Source organism: Podarcis raffonei, chromosome 2 (genome assembly GCF_027172205.1).
Source record: "Podarcis raffonei isolate rPodRaf1 chromosome 2, rPodRaf1.pri, whole genome shotgun sequence".
NCBI lineage: Eukaryota > Metazoa > Chordata > Lepidosauria > Squamata > Lacertidae > Podarcis > Podarcis raffonei.
The window spans coordinates 115755812-115771517 of NC_070603.1; the positions used below are offsets into that span (position 1 = coordinate 115755812).

The following is a 15706-nucleotide window of genomic DNA, read 5'->3' on the forward strand; positions in this document are numbered from 1 at the left end:
TCTTCCCGCATGTAGAAAACTAACATGGCAGGAGCCTTCTCTCTCACATGATAGTTTTCTACTTGCATGGTTGAGATAGGAGGATTCAGCCATTTGCACCCTCACCTGTAGCCTGAAGTGGTACATTCAGGTGGAAGTGGGCCAGTCTTCCCTTACAAAGACAGACAGTAAAACCACCATTGCTTGCCAGCTTAAATCAATCGTACTGTTATCAATTTGCATGTCCCCCAGTTTTCATCTCGGGGGTCTTTTCAGCCCACGTCATTCAGCTCTCTTTCGTTCTGTGATCTCTTAAGCTGCCAGTTCATTCCAGTTCATCTGTTCTTCTCTTTCTGTCTCTTCTTTGCAACGGCAAGTTGTTTGGGGAGGGGGAACACGAGAAAGGCAAGAGCTTTTGCATGGATGGGGGGCAGCTGGCTTCAGTTTATAAGATTCCCAGGAGGGGTAAAAGAAATGCCAAAAATAAAAAGTGCTTTTAATGTTAACCTGCTTTCAGCGACTGTGTTTACGAATTTACCTCCTTTCTGAAAAGGATTTGGGGGAGAGGGAGGAGGAGAACTGGGGGGGGAGCTGAAGAAGGGGAAGCCTGACTGGAGACAGATCTGTGGGAGCAGGAAGCAGACAGAGGATAGGGCTAGGGGAGGGGTCAGCAACTACAAGATCGTGGGCCAAAAACCATCCCTTAAGAGGAGAAAATGGCTTCTGTGGCAACAGTCCATGTTGGGGATTGGGACGCTGGCCAATCTGCCCTTGTTATCAGTGACTCTCCAGGAAAAATCTACTTGCTGACCAGGCAACAGCTATCCTGCAACACGCTCCAAAACTAAACCATTCCATCCCCTTAACTCTGCCCCTTCCACTATCATGTGCGTCGCATTCCTCTTATCTTGCGGCTGGTCAGCAGGAGATAGGGGAGGAAACGAATATTACAAGGTGCTTTTGAAAAATTTGTCCATTTCCTTTGTTTTGCTCCTTCCTTTTTCTCAGGGGAATTTGCGGCAGGGTGCGAGGTATCTCCCATTGCAGAGGGGTGGTTGCTGCTGCTGTTTTCTCTTTCCTCCTCCTCTGTTCTCCCACTGAGTCAGTCCTGCAGCCTCCTTCCCTTTGCTCACACCCGACGCAGAGGCCGGAAGCCGCGGGGTCTCAGTTTCATCTCTGTGAAGGGGATGGAAAACTCGAAGCCTTTCCAGTTAAACCAGTTGATGCCCTTGGATGAGACAGAGAGAAAGAAAGAAAGAAAGAAAGAAAGAAGGTAAGTGAGAAGCAAGGAGATGCATAATCTAGGAACAGCATGTTCCCTGATTGGGGACAAGGACATAAGCAGGGCCTGCTGAATCACGCCAGTGGCCCACCTAGTCCAGCATTCTGTTCTCACAGTGGCCAATCAGAGGGCTGTGGGAAACCAGCAATCAGGATTCGAACACGAGCCCTCTCCTCTCCTGTGGTTTCCAGTGACTGGTACAGTCATACCTCGGGTTAAAGTTCCTTCAGGTTGTGCGTTTTCGGGTTGCGCTCCACGGCAACCCGGAAGTAACGGAATGCGTTACTTCCGGGTTTCGTCGCTCACGCATGCGCAGATGCTCAAAACGATGTCACGCACATGCGCAGAAGTGGCGAATTGCAACCCGCGCATGCACAGACGTGTAGGCGCGGGTTGTGTTCGCTTCAGGATGCAAACGTGACTCCAGAACGGATCCCGTTCGCATCTAGAGGTACCACTGTATTCAGATGTATTACTGCTTCCAATTGTGGAGGTACAGCATTGCCATCGTGACCAGCAGCCATCGATAGCCCTCTCCTCCACAAATTCCTCTAATCCTCTTTTAAAGCCATCCAAGTTGGCGCCCACCCCCCCCCCCACCCGGAGAAGCGACTTCCATAGTTTAATTGTGTGCAGTGTGAAAAAGTGCTGCCTTGGAGAACTGGATCTCCATGGACGTTGAACGGTTCAGACAGGAACAGGAACTGCCAATGTTTGTTTGTGTCCGAAACGGAAATCAAACCAGCTGATACACGACTGGTATTCGCTGTAATTGTAGCTTTCCAAATGATACCTAATTGATTGTGAGTTTCTCACCACCTCATTGCTTTGCCCTGAAATAAATGGGGTGGAATAAATAAATAAATGGAGTGGAAAAGAAGAAGGATAAGGAACTTAAATCAGAAGCGAGGATCTTGTGGCTCTCTTGGCATTGCCAGACTCTCACTCCCATCCCCTCTGACCATTAGCCATGCTAGTTAGGACTGATGAGGACTGGAGTCCAGCGACGCCTGGAGGGTCACAGGGTCCTCATCCTTGTTATGTGGATGAAATTGATTATTAAAGGGCCAGATCAAAATGATCAGACAACAGCAAAGGTTGCTAGGTTTATCGAGGGTGCAATGAGATTAAGGGCCACTATCTGAACGATAATCTTGGTAATTTGATTGCCCTTTTTACCCATTTTATTTGTATATACTTATGTTGCCATGGCCATTGGCTAATGCGAATAAAGTTTATCTATCTAATTATTACAGGGATGGGGAGCCTGTGACCCCCAGATGATGTTGGACTACAACTTCCATCAGCCCCAGCCAGCATGGCCAATGGCCACCAGTTTTGGGAGTTTTAGTCCAACATCATCTGAAGAATCCTAATCGATGTCCTGGAGGGCTTGTTTGCCACTATAAGAACAAGGATATATGACTGCATGGACCATTGTTCTCATCAAGCAAAGTGCTTTTAACTTTCTCATCATATATATTTATGTATTTAAAGGTCCTGGACCTTTGAACATCTGCACAGGGGGTAGAAACTGAACAGGCGAGCAAGTGATGCTCTCCCCATCACGGCAATAGGAAAGGGACACCGGCCTGTCACTCATAATTTGCAAGCACTTTGTGCTTGAAAGGTGCAGCTGCCCTTCACTCCCCCTCGCCCCATTGCAGTACCTGGTGGTCGCGGTTGTTTGCGTAAAGCCCGTTGAGGTTGGCGTAGTGGCAGTTGCGGTACCACCATGCGCCGCGGTAAGAGACAGCGCAGGGGATGATGACTCGGTTGGGGTCGCGGTCCTTGGTGGAGAAGACGCTGCCCGAGTGGTAGGTGAAAGCATCACCTGCGGAAGTGGGAAGAAGAAGAAGAAAAAGAGTTTGGATTTGATATCCCACTTTATCACTACCCTAAGGAGTCTCAAAGCAGCTAACATTCTCCTTTCCCTTCCTCCCCAACAACAAACACTCTGTGAGGTGAGTGGGGCTGAGAGACTTCAGAGAAGTGTGACTGGCCCAAGGTCACCCAGCAGCTGCATGTGGAGGAGCAGGGAATCGAACCTGGTTCACCAGATTACGAGTCCACTGCTCTTAACCACTACACCACGCTGGAAAGGAGGAGAGAGGGTTTGAAATGGAGCACAAATCTTCCTCGAGCCTGCGCTCAGCCTTGAATCCTTAGATCCCCCTGCTCAAACCTGCCTTGAGGTTCCCTCACTCAAAAGAATAATATAATATGAGTAAATGGGTATGTATTGCTATGTATTTGCGGGCGACAGCTGCAACATCTAAGGAGAGGGAGAAGACTTGTAAAAACAGACACCTTTATCTATGCAGGAAGATTCAGGGTAGGCAAAAGAAAGTCCTTCTCCACACAGTGCATAGTTAAACTATGGAACTCACTCCCACATGAGGCAGTGATGGCTGGCTTTAAAAAGAGGATTATACACATGTATGGAGGGAAAGGCTATCGATGGCTATTAGCCACCACAGTTAAGTTCTGCTTCCACTGTCAGAGACAGCATGCCTCTGAATAATAGCTTCTGGCTTGTTTTGTTTTGTTTTTAACTTTCTCACGTTCACAGAATCATAAAACGATAGAATTGTAGAGTTGGAAGGGACCCCAAGGGTCATCTAGTCCAACCCCCTGCGATGCAGGAATCTCAGCTAAAGCATCCATGACAGATGGCCGTCCGACCTCTGCTTAAAAACCTCCAGTGAAGGAGAGTCCACAGTCTCCCAAGGGAGAACTGTCAGACAGCTCTTATTGTTCCTCTGAGTCAAGTTGCCCTGCAGACATCCTAAGCACTCCCTCTGAAACCAAACTGCCTTTCAACATCCTTTTCTTGCGAGCTCTCTGATTGGATCCCACCTGACAATGGTGACGGCCTGGAAGCCCCAGCCCCAGCCCCCCTCACCAGCAGTGCCGCTGTAACTGCCCAGGTGCAGGCGGTAATGATCAGCAGGGGGATCCACGCGGAAATTCTGGTAGGTTGCATAGACAGACTCGTTCCCAGCCCGCAGATCCACGCGCAGCTCGTAGTCCCCTGATGTCGTCAGCTGGTGCAGAGCATCGTTCCCTGGAGAGCAAGGCAGAGAGCAGGATGAGCCCTGTTTCCCTCGCGCACCCTGGTTCCCATCCTCTTGCAACATGGCTGTCACTTTAGGCTGCGTGTTTTGTTTTCTTTGGAGAAGAGGCTTCAGGTGACTTTGCAGAAAAAGAGAGCCAGTGCAATCAGACTGCTGCAAGGGTGGGGGACCTTTTTATCCTGAGGGCTGAATTTTTTCCCTGTGCAGCCTTCCAAGGGCCAGTAGCAAAAGCAGGAGGAAGAACGGATGTAAAGTTTACCTTTGTACATCAGGCTACTCGCTCTACAAAATTAACGCCACCCTGTCTGTCCTGCATCCAGCCAAGCAACAGGTATCATGGGGGCGCTCTATGTGGGGCTACCTTTGAAGGTGACCCAGAAACGACAACTAATCCAGAATGTGGAAGCTGGACTGGTGACTGGGAGTGGCCGCGGAGACCACATAACACCGGTCTTGAAAGACCTACACTGGCTCCCAGTACGTTTCCGGGCACAATTCAAAGTTTTGATGATGACCTTTAAAGCCCTAAACAGCCTTGGCCCAGTATACCTGAAGGAGCGTCTCCACCTCCATTATTCAGCCCTCTGGTGGTTCCCTCGCTGCGAGAAGTGAAGTTACAGGGAACCAGGCAGAGGGCCTTCTCGGTAGTGGCACCCGCCCTGTGGAACACCCTCACACTAGACGTCAAGGAAATAAACAACTACCTGACTTTTAGAAGACATCTGAAGACAATCCTATATAGGGAAATTTTTAATGTTTGAATTTTCTTGTGTTTTTAATATTCTGTTGGGAGCCACCCAGAGTGGCTGGGGAAACCCAGCCAGATGAGTGGGGTATAAATCATCATCATCATCACCATCAGAATCCAAGTACACATTCCAGCCAGGCAAAGACACCCAAGGAGAGTGTTGAGCAATGCCAGTGAGGTGAGTAGCCTGGGGAGCACCCCAAGAGCCAGGCAAACAGCCACAGAGGATCACCTTTGACCTCCGTCCCTGACATATGGCTTATGTTTGAGAGGCCTGGTTTTAAATCCCAGCGTGGCTGGGGAAAGCCTTTCTTGTGCCATGTGTTTTTTCCTCCGTTCCCAGTTTGTAAAAGGACAGTGGCAACAAACCTGCCACAGCATCCTTTTGTGCAGATGGAGGAATTAAAAGGCAGCTAAGCAATGTACGCACCTAGCCAGAACTCCCTGGTGAGGTTGCCAAAGCCGGTGGCGTATTCCTGCCAGTTGCGCCAGAAATTGGTCTCGCCGTTCATCCGACGTTGGAAGACCTAAAGAGAAGGAGGAAGAGTGAAATGGCACAGTGGGGTGTGTGAGAGAGAGAGTTTTGCGCATGCAAATGAATTTCTGGTGTGTTTATGTCTTCTGTGGGTAAACAAATAAAATTTGAGTTACAGAAAGGTAGCCGTGTTGGTCTGCCATAGTCAAAACAAAATTTTTTTTCCCTTCCAGTAGCACCTTAAAGACCAACTAAGTTAGTTCTTGGTATGAGCTTTCGTGTGCATGCACACTTCTTCAGATACACAGTGTGCATGCACACGAAAGCTCATACCAAGAACTAACTTAGTTGGTCTTTAAGGTGCTACTGGAAGGAAAAAAATTTTTTTGTTTTAAATAAAATTTGCATCAAGGTGGCCCAATGTCAGCGCCAGCTACAGCTGGATTTCTGGATAATGCAAATTAATGCCCCTCAATATGCTCCTGAACAGCACAAGTGCATAAATGAAGAAACCCCACAGGGATGGGGGAATCTGTTTTGAGCTGACACCACCTTTGAATGCTTCTGCCCATAATTCCATTCCTCGGCTACCCTCCTTAATACTTACTATCCAGCCTCCTCCGTCAGTCTCCATGTCGCAGTACACCTGCAAGGGGCGGTCCTGGTTGCCCCCAAGATAAATCGTCCTCACTCTCGAGGGTCCCGGCCCATTCTGGCTCTCCTCTGCGCAATCCCGAGGGAAGGGGTATTTCAGGGGTCCTGCCGAGGAAAGAAAAGACGACTCTGCCAATGTCTATCCTATACAGTGGTACCTCGGGTTAAGAACTTAATTCGTTCTGGAGGTTCGTTCTTAACCTGAAACTGTTCTTAACCTGAAGCACTACTTTAGCTAATGGGGCGTCCTGCTGCTGCCGTGCCGCCAGAGCACGATTTCTGTTCTCATCCTGAAGCAAAGCTCTTAACCTGATGTACTATTTCTGGGTTAGCGGAGTCTGTTTTTAAATATTTTTATTTAATTTTCCAACATACATTTATAATATCCAATCTGAATTTATCACATATTTTCTCTTTTAGACTTCCTTCAACCTTTCTGACAATCATCCATTATTCAAATTTTTAAATACGCATTTCCTAATTTTATATTGCATTTTATAGACCTTCACCCTCTTAGTTTTCATCAATACAATAGTCCTCTAACATTCACAGAGCTTCTTGAAATCCCACTAGTGTTATTTGCTCATCACATACACATTTCAGATAATCTGAAAATTTCCCCCAGTCCTCGATGAACTTTTGATCTCGTAGATATCTGATCTTTCCTTTTAGTTTGTCCAGTTCTGCATAATCCATCAGTTTCATTCTCCATTCTTCGAGCGTCGGCAATTGTTCCTGTTTCCAGGTTTAGCAGAGTCTGTAACTTGAAGCGTCTGTAACCTGAAGTGTATGTAACCCGAGGTACCACTGTATACTAATTGCAAGCTCATTCTCTGTTTGCTGATCTTTATGTAGCTATCCATACAGATAGGCTCAGGGGAACCCCAAAGATACAAAACTAAAACTAAAACATGGGGAAATAAGGTGCTCCAAACCATCCCAATGAAGACAAGATTGACAGAATGCTGGTTGACTGTTGAAAGGAGGGTGAGCAGAAAACCTTGGGATGGGGCATGCTGGAATGGAGTACCTGGAAGAGAGCACGGCCAGCTGGCCGTGTAAAGGAAGATAACCTCCATTTTCAGGAGCAGCTGTTGGGGACTGATTTCCATTATTGTGCCCTGTTTATGAGCTACCAGACTAATGTTTGGGGCAGTGGCGGAGGTGGGTGGAGGGAAAGAACTAGATCAAATGAACGACATAATTCAATATTAAGTGAGCTGAATTGTCTCAGAAACAGTGGAGGCTCCATTGGTGAGAATGGGGCACTGTCCCACCAACCTCAGCCAGCCCCCTCCTGCTGTCCTTCTTATAATCATTGCAGAAGGAGGAACTGACCATCTCAATGTTGCCCTTGTAAAATTCAGCAGGGAGAAGGATGGGGACAAAACTGGAATGAGCTGGCTCACTCTGTCCTTGGCTCTCTGGCTCCACCTACTGTTGGCCTCCTCTGCCTTCTGCCCTGCCAGCCCCAATGGCTGTAAGTCACCATTGCTCAGAAGGGATTGTTCTGAGAAAAACTGTCAGACACCACTGCCTACAAATGGCATAGAGACTTTTGGGGGCCAATTTTCACTTAGCATTTAAATCTTCCTGTTTCAATATCCCGCCTTTCACTCCCCTTCAGGAGTCTCAAAGCGGCTAACAACCTCCTTTCCCTTCCTCCCCCACAACAAACACTCTGTGAGGTAAGTGGGGCTGAGAGACTTCAAAGAAGTGTGACTGGCCCAAGGTCACGCAGCAGCTGCATGTGGAGGAGCGGAGACGCGAACCCGGTTCCCCAGATTAGGTGACTACCACTACACTCTTAACCACTACACCACACTGGCTCTCTTAAATCTTCCTGTTTCATAGCATAAAGGGGTTGGGCATGTGGTCCCAAGATGCAGAATCGCGAGAGGGCAGCCTCTTGTTCTAGAAAACAGCAGCAGTTCCCCCTCTTCCTCCTCAAGGAGCGTGTTAATGACTTGTGAGTCTCATTCTTACATGTGAATGTCATCACTGCAGAATGATAAACTGGGGTTGGGAGAGGCATGCGTAACGCAAACGGGCGTTCTCTCTCTGGTGCAGGTTTTGCGAAGCTGTCAAAGCCTCGTGTGCCTAAACACAAATGTGTTGACCCTCGGACGCCCCAGGCAGAGCAATTACCGGTGGTGAAGGATGTGGCGGTTGGGGCTGTAGGAGTGCCTCTTCTCAGTGCCTGGACTTGAACCTGGTACCGACCGGAAGGAATCAGGTCTTGGAGTTCATACGAGGTGACAGAAGCGTCCACGGTGATCTCCTGTGGAGCAGACAATGAGGGGCAGTGAAAAGCCAAACCAATAACATGCTGTGGAGCTTACATAGTTAACCCCAAAACTCTTCCCCTATAGTAGAGTGCTCCCAGCCCTACTATCAGAAAGGTGAGTCAGTCAATAAGTCTGACACTTCATATATTCTCATGGAGGGATTGTTCAGGGCCTACATATCGGCTTTACATATTGGTAAGGTAAAGGTAAAGGGACCCCCTGACCACTAGGTCCAGTCGTGACCGACTCTGGGGTTGCGGCACTCATCTTGCTTTATTGGCCGAGGGAGCCGGCGTACAGCTTCCAGGTCATGTGGCCAGCATGACTAAACCACTTCTGGCGAACCAGAGCAGCGCATGGAAACGCCGTTTACCTTCCCACCAGAGTGGTACCTATTTATCTACTTGCACTTTGACGTGCTTTCGAACTGCTAGGTTGGCAGGAGCAGGGACTGAGCAATGGGAGCTCACCTGGTCGTGGGGATTTGAACCACCGACCTTCTGATCGGCAAGTCCTAGACTCTGTGGTTTAACCCACAGCGCCACCTGCATCCCAATTACATATTGGTAGAGTTGCCTAAATAAAAAAATGTTTCAGCCAGAACAAAAGACAGTATAGAGAAGACATCTGCCTAATGTCAATGGGCAGGGAGTTCCAGAGTATTCATGATACAATTTCTCTCCTGGGGAATCTGATACAAGATCAGTGGTGTTGTTGCCTGCTGCATAAAGGTAAAGGTAAAGGTACCCCTGACCGTTAGGTCCAGTCGCAGACGACTCTGGGATTGCAGCGCTCATCTTGCTCTATAGACTGAGGGAGCTGGCATTTGTCCACAGACAGCTTCCGGGTCATGGCCAGCATGACTAAGCCGCTTCTGTGAACCAGAGCAGTGAACGGAAATGACGTTTACCTTTCTGCCGGAGCGGTACCTATTTATCTACTTGCACTGGTGTGCTTTCGAACTGCTAGGGGCAGGAGCTGGGACCGAGCAACGGGAGCTCACCCCGTCGAGGGGATTCGAACCGCCGACTTTCTGATCAGCAAGTCCTAGGCTCTGTGGTTTAGACTGTTTAATTCCAATGGACTCTGCTTTGTAGGTTTCGACTTGAAAACAAACCATGCGCTGTAGTGCCATCCCTGGATATTCTCACTTCTCAGGGAACTGGGAAGTGCATAACCAGGACAATACTAGACAGTTGGGTACCTTTGATTGTCCAGACGGGGTTTCATAGGTTAGCAGATATCCACCAGGAGGGGCACGGGGTGGCAGCCAAGTGAGACGAGCACTGCGGGATGAGATTTCACTAGCCTGCAGATCCCGGGGTCCATCTGCCCCTGGAAAATGGAGAGGAATAAAGGTTTAAGAAAAACCAAAGCAGTCAAGTTATCTACCTGGCACAGGGAAGATTCCTGCCCCTCTCAATGCAACATGTACCCTCTCAGCAGCGTAAACCAGAGGGACCCAAGAAGGGAGTGAAGGGATGGATAGCTCAGCTGGCAGAGCACGAGGCTCTTAATCTCAGGGTCAAATGTTTGAGCCCCATGTTGGACGAAAGATTTCTGCATTGCAGGGGGTTGGACTAGATGACCCTCAAGGTACCTCCCAACTTTGCAATTCTATGATTCTAAGTAAACTTGACTAAGGAGGACAAAATGAGAGCCCTGCAGGATCCAGACCAAAGGCCCATCTAGCTGTTCTCACAGCTGCCAGCCAGATGCTTATGGGAAGCCTAAAAACAGGACTTTCCTCACTTGCGATTTTCAGCAACTAGTCTTCAGAGGCATATACTGCCTCTGACAGGGGAGGTAGAAGAGACTTAGGACATGGTTCCCTCCCAAATCTATTTCAGGCCCTCCAGTCTCCGTTGGCTGGCTTTCCTGCCCTTTGTGAGTCTCAGAATGTCTCTATCGCTTCCCCGGCCCCATCTGCATACCGGTGGTGAACGTGGCGCTGGCGGGAGAACTGCGGTTTCCTCCTTTCTCCCCATACACGCTGGCCCGATATTCTGTGTCCAGGTGCAGCCCTGACAACTGCAACTCAGCCCGGTTCCCTGGCACTGACTCGGAGGCCCTTGCACCTGGGAGAGAAAGAGAAGAGACGGATTATTAAGAATGGGCCCTGCTGCAAGTAGAGATGAGTGGATCTGTCAGCTTCGGGATTCTTCAGTTCGACCTTTTTTGCACTCACAGGTTCAGGTCTCCACGCTGCCACATCACCTGCAATCTTTATTTTTTGAAAAGGTAACATGCTCATGGAAATTCACCAGCATTTTAGTGTGAATTACACACGTCTGTAAGCAATATTGCTCCTTAATTCTGGGCCACTTTCCACCACTGTCCCCGAGCCACTAGTTTGCGTCTGACTCCAGCTGTGGGACTTTGAAGTTCTACTAAGAACAACAGTGCAGATTGCAGAAGTCCAAGGCTTACACACCTTTTCCTCTTGTCTTGTGGCCATGTCTGCCTTTTGTGGCAACAAGTATAATGCAATGAATTACACTCTCAGTCTCCCCGCTGCCTCCCAAATGGAATAAGGGCCTTGACCACCTGCAAATCACCCCACCCCTGCCCAAATCCCCAACTCTCACCACCGGCAGGCCCGTAGGTGACAATGTAGTTGTTCATCTCAGCCACAGCAGGTTGCCAGGTAAGCACAGCTGACGAATCGGTGACGTCAATGGCACGCAAGTTGGAAGGACCATCCGGAACTGTGAGGAGGAGAGAGGAGGATGCTAAAGGAGGTACAAGCCCCGGCAGAACCGGTTGAAAGGACCCTAGGAAGAAGGTATGGGAGAGAACCCCTTTCTCCCCCTATACCCTGAAACCCTCCAGACACACCGCTGTGCCCAGGTCTGATGCGCAAATTGTCCTAATTGGTACAAGGTGGCTTCTTAAAAGTGGATTCCTGGTCTTGGAAGATACCGGAAGTGGTTGAGAGTTGTTGCTGTTTCTATCATGCAATATTATATTTCAAATGAATCACTAAGTTGTTTATTTTTGTAGTCATGCTTTTCACTATGACTTATTTGCATTGGATCTGATTGGTTGTCGGGTGTGTGATCTTTGTCGTATATTTCGTCGTTCCCATGGCTTGTGAACTGCCTTGTGTATAGCAATGTGGAAAGGCGGTATACAAATTTAAAATGGAATTGCTGCAATGTGCTCTATGTGAAGCTTCCCTTAGGCTTCTCTGGAGTACAGTCGTACTGTGGAAGCCGAACGAAATCCATTCCGGAAGTCTGTTCGACTTCCAAAACGTTTGGAAACCAAATTGCGGCTTCTGGTTGGCTGCAGGAAGCTCCTGCAGCCAAACGGAAGCCGCGAAAGCCCTGTCAGACATTCAGCTTCCAAAAATAGTTCACTAACCAAAACAGTCACTTCCGGGTTTGCGGCGTTCGGGAGCCAAAACGTTCGAGAACTAAGCTGTTCAAAAACCAAGGTACGACTGCACTGCAATGTGCTTAATGTGAGGCTTCCCCTGGAAACTGCAGCTGTTGCAGAATGCAGCAGCAAGGCTGCTGACTAGGGCATCCTGTTGACACCATAGAACACCTCTGCTGAGAAAGCAGCACTGGCTGCCAATATGCTATGGAGTGCAGTTCAAGGTTTTGCTTTTAGTACCTAAAACCCTGAAAGACTTGGAACCACCTCGCCCCATATATCCCTGTCTGGCAACTGTGTGCCTGTGATGGGCCCTGCTGGGAGGAGCTCCACATGCCCCAGAAGTGCACTTAGTTTGTATTAGGAACTGGGCTTTTAGTGTGGCCACTCCAGCACTCTGGAATCAGTTACAAGCTGAAATTAGACAGGCACATAGCATCTTGTCATTCAAGTGACTACTGGAGATGTTTTTGTTTAAGAAGGCTTTCCTAGAAATGTAACCAGGTCTGTTTACGGAGTATTGCCAATGGTATAACTACAGAAATGGTATTATCGCTTTTAGCTTGCTTTTAGAGATTGCATCTCTTGCATTTTATCATTTTGTTCTTTGTATGTTGCTTCAATAGTTTCTGGGTGTGAAGTGGCTTATAAATCTGTAAAACGAGGAAACGAATAAAATTATGGTGTGTTGCAGCTTTTCCCCACGGACGTACCTGTGGTGACATAACCCACCAAGGGCTCGCTTTCTTCGAACCCACGAACAGACATCACAGTGACCTCATAGCTGGCCCCAGGGGTCAGGCCCTCAATGGTTGTTCGGAGCTTGGATCCATCCACAGAGATGCTCCTTGGCTCTCCTGCAACAGAATTAGCAGGTCTCAAATCTCTGTAGAACTGCAGGACACCAGGATGTCAAAGGCTTGTCTTAGGAGGCGGCACATTGTTCTTCAACTGGTCAGGACTGCGGTGTCACAGGCTGATTTAAGCTGCTGTCTGGACTCCAAGAATAGGATTGCTGCTAGGGATGGGAAGATCTGCTAGGTCAATCCTCTCAGTTTCTGACTTTTCCAAACCTTAATAGTTTAGTCTCCACATGTCAACATAGGTTTGCGGATGATTATTATTGAGTTCCCCATGAAAATCCATCAGTATTTTAGTAAAGTATATACACATTTTTGTGTGCAATGTTGCCTGAATTGCAACACAATTCCCCCTAATGTAATGCATTTTTGAGGATATCGAAGATATCTAGGAAGCTAGTAATGCCACCCTGTTTAAAGCTAAAGCTAAAAGTAAAGGACCCCTGGACGGTTTAGTCCAGTCAAAGGCCTATGGGGTTGGGGTGCTCATCTCGCTTTCAGGCAGAGGGAGCTGGCATTTGACCACAGACAGCTTTTCTAGGTCATGTGACCAGCATGACTAAACCACTTCTGGCACAACGGGACACTGCGACGGAAACCAGAGCACACAGAAAGCCATTTACTTTCCCGCCACAGCGGTACCTACTTATCTACTTGCACTGGTGTGCTTTTGAACTGCTGGGTTGGTAGGAGCTGGGACAGAGCAACGGGAGCTCACTCCGTTGCAGGGATTCAAACCACCAACCTTCCAACTGGCAAGCCCAAGAGGCTCAGTGGTTTAGACCACAGCGCCCCTCGCGTCCCTTTTGCCAACCCGTCTCCCCCACGGGCGACAGGATACAAGGCCTCACCTCCATCTGAGGGCTGGAAGGAAACTTTATAACCATCAACACGAGATGACGGTGATCTCCAGTTCGCCACCACGGAGGTCTCACGGATGTCATTGAAGAGCAGGTCCCGGGGGCTATCCAGCTCTGGAAGGGGAAAGAGAAAAGGGAACAGATTGTTTTGTTGCATGCATGAGAGCTCAGAGCTGCATCGTTGGAGCTCCTAATGTCATGTTCTTCCTTTAAAAAAAGTTTGGAGTGGGAGAGAGGAGATGGATTTGGATTTCTGCTGCTGCAGCAGCACCACAGGGGACACAGGGCTGGATCCGCCATCCCTGCTCTCCCCATGGAGTGGCCCTGAGCCCAATAGCCTGCTTTTTTGGAGAATAAAATTACGTAGGGGGTTCCAGTTGCATGACTCCAACATAACGCATCGTTTGGCCCTCGGCATCCAAAACAATACCCACGCTTTGGCACCTGCCTCTCTGTTGCTCGCTCTCCCCCCCCCCCCACTTGAAATCCTCCTCCCTTTCTCCTGGGATTAACTGTGGCCAGTTTGGCTGACCGCAAAGGAAACAGAGAAACGCCAAAGATTAATTCCTCGGGTCTCACAAAGGAAACCACAGCTGGACGCCAGCCGAACCCTGCGAGCTAAGCCAGGGCTGCAGCTGTTGGGGCTGCTTCTCGCTGCCTCCTAAAAGATCAGCTTGGACCCTTTGAGATAACCGCTTCTGCGCCCCCCCATGGCCCTCTTAGCCTAGGTTAACTGGTACAGTTTGGTGGTTGCAGCTGGCTGTGTTTTTTGTGTGTGTGTGTGATGGAAATCCTTACTTTTTTTTAATGCCTTATTGAACAAAAGAAGTAAAAATAATTCTACTTTTGCAGAGCAAATGAGGGACAAGTTGGTTTTCTAAAAAGTCCCTCTCATTTTTGCTGCTTCATATGTGGGTAGAAGAATGAGGGCATTTCAGCACTGCAAGAAAATGGGTTAAAATGAGGGGTGGAAGAGGGTTTAGCAGTGGTGAGGCAAATGTTTCCTTGTAGCCACCATGCTCTACCTCCCCCACCCCATAGTCCCTTGGGACAAATGCTACATCATCATGTAGAGTTGCTAACAGATTATTGGGGGGGGGGCAGTGAATGGTGGCTGCTGGAAACAGCTTTCATTGCCACTTTTATCGGTGCCAACATGTCTCGCTTGCAAAACTGGCAGCAGCAGCAGTGAAGACAGCTTTCTTTCCCTCTCCTAACTTCATGCCAAAAGCTCTCAGCCTTTATCCTTTATTCTCCCGCAAAACCAATCTCATAGGCTTTCTGCCTCCTCAGTCTTCCCCATTTCTTCATTCCATTTCTGCCCAGCAACACCAGGCCTCTTGTGGGTCCAGCAGGACATGACGTGGGTTTCCCTCCCTCCCCCCACACTTAACTGGCCTTCTGCTTTTCTCACATGAGCTGCATCAACAAATCTGTTCAGTAGCTAGAGACCTTTTCTTACAACAAGCATTCCATGACATCATGGAATCTCAGCCAATAGCTGTGGGGCAAGTCTCACAAGTAAATGGCAGATTCGGGTCTTTAGTGTTAAGACCAATAGATGTTTTATTGTTTGCCAAGAAAACTATGTGTCTATGGTTATTTTTGTAATTTGTATGTAATTTGGTATTTGTGGTTTTTTTGGTGTGTTTTTTCTTGTTGTATAAATAAAGATTTTTTTTTTAAAAAAAATGGCAGATTCGGATTTCCCTCACCCAGCACTTACCCATGTGTCAGGGAACTGCCATCGGAGAAACAGGAGGTGAAAGGGCTCACAGAGGCTGAGAGAGACTTATCAGCTGAGGAGGGAACCAGCAGGGGGAGAGGAGGAGCTCCAAGGGAAAGTGAGTCGGAGGGATGGCTCAGAGACACTTCCAGCGAAAACAGTGGGGAGGTTTCAGGACCTCCTATAGGGACACCCACTCCTCGCCGGAAACTGTCGCGCCGAGAGTCCAGAAGACGCGTTTCCGTTAAGGAACTTTTATGCTGGAAGAAGTTCCGTAAACGCCCACTGTCGGATTCTACAAGCGACTGACGGAGCCATGCTTAAGGAGCTCCGTTACAGACAGAGGTTTGTGGACTTAGCCAAACTCTGAGGGCCT

At 48.5% G+C, this 15706-nt stretch overlaps 1 protein-coding gene across 6 annotated transcripts in view; it reads right to left on the reverse strand.

Annotated features, from left to right (window-relative positions):
- Window positions 1-966: 966 nt before the first annotated feature.
- TNXB (tenascin XB) overlaps window positions 967-15706 on the reverse strand; it is a 125521-nt gene continuing 110781 nt past the window's right edge. For all 6 annotated transcript variants that reach the window (XM_053379059.1, XM_053379057.1, XM_053379058.1 and 3 more), the window contains 11 exons: window positions 13596-13718; window positions 12598-12741; window positions 11092-11211; window positions 10438-10581; window positions 9708-9838; window positions 8364-8496; window positions 6169-6320; window positions 5517-5613; window positions 4167-4328; window positions 2932-3095; window positions 967-1207 (listed from right to left, as the gene is read on the reverse strand). In XM_053379059.1, the coding sequence (XP_053235034.1) occupies window positions 1109-1207; window positions 2932-3095; window positions 4167-4328; window positions 5517-5613; window positions 6169-6320; window positions 8364-8496; window positions 9708-9838; window positions 10438-10581; window positions 11092-11211; window positions 12598-12741; window positions 13596-13718 (1469 nt within the window). In that variant the 3' untranslated portion in view covers window positions 967-1108. The remainder of the gene's footprint in view (window positions 1208-2931; window positions 3096-4166; window positions 4329-5516; window positions 5614-6168; window positions 6321-8363; window positions 8497-9707; window positions 9839-10437; window positions 10582-11091; window positions 11212-12597; window positions 12742-13595; window positions 13719-15706) is intronic.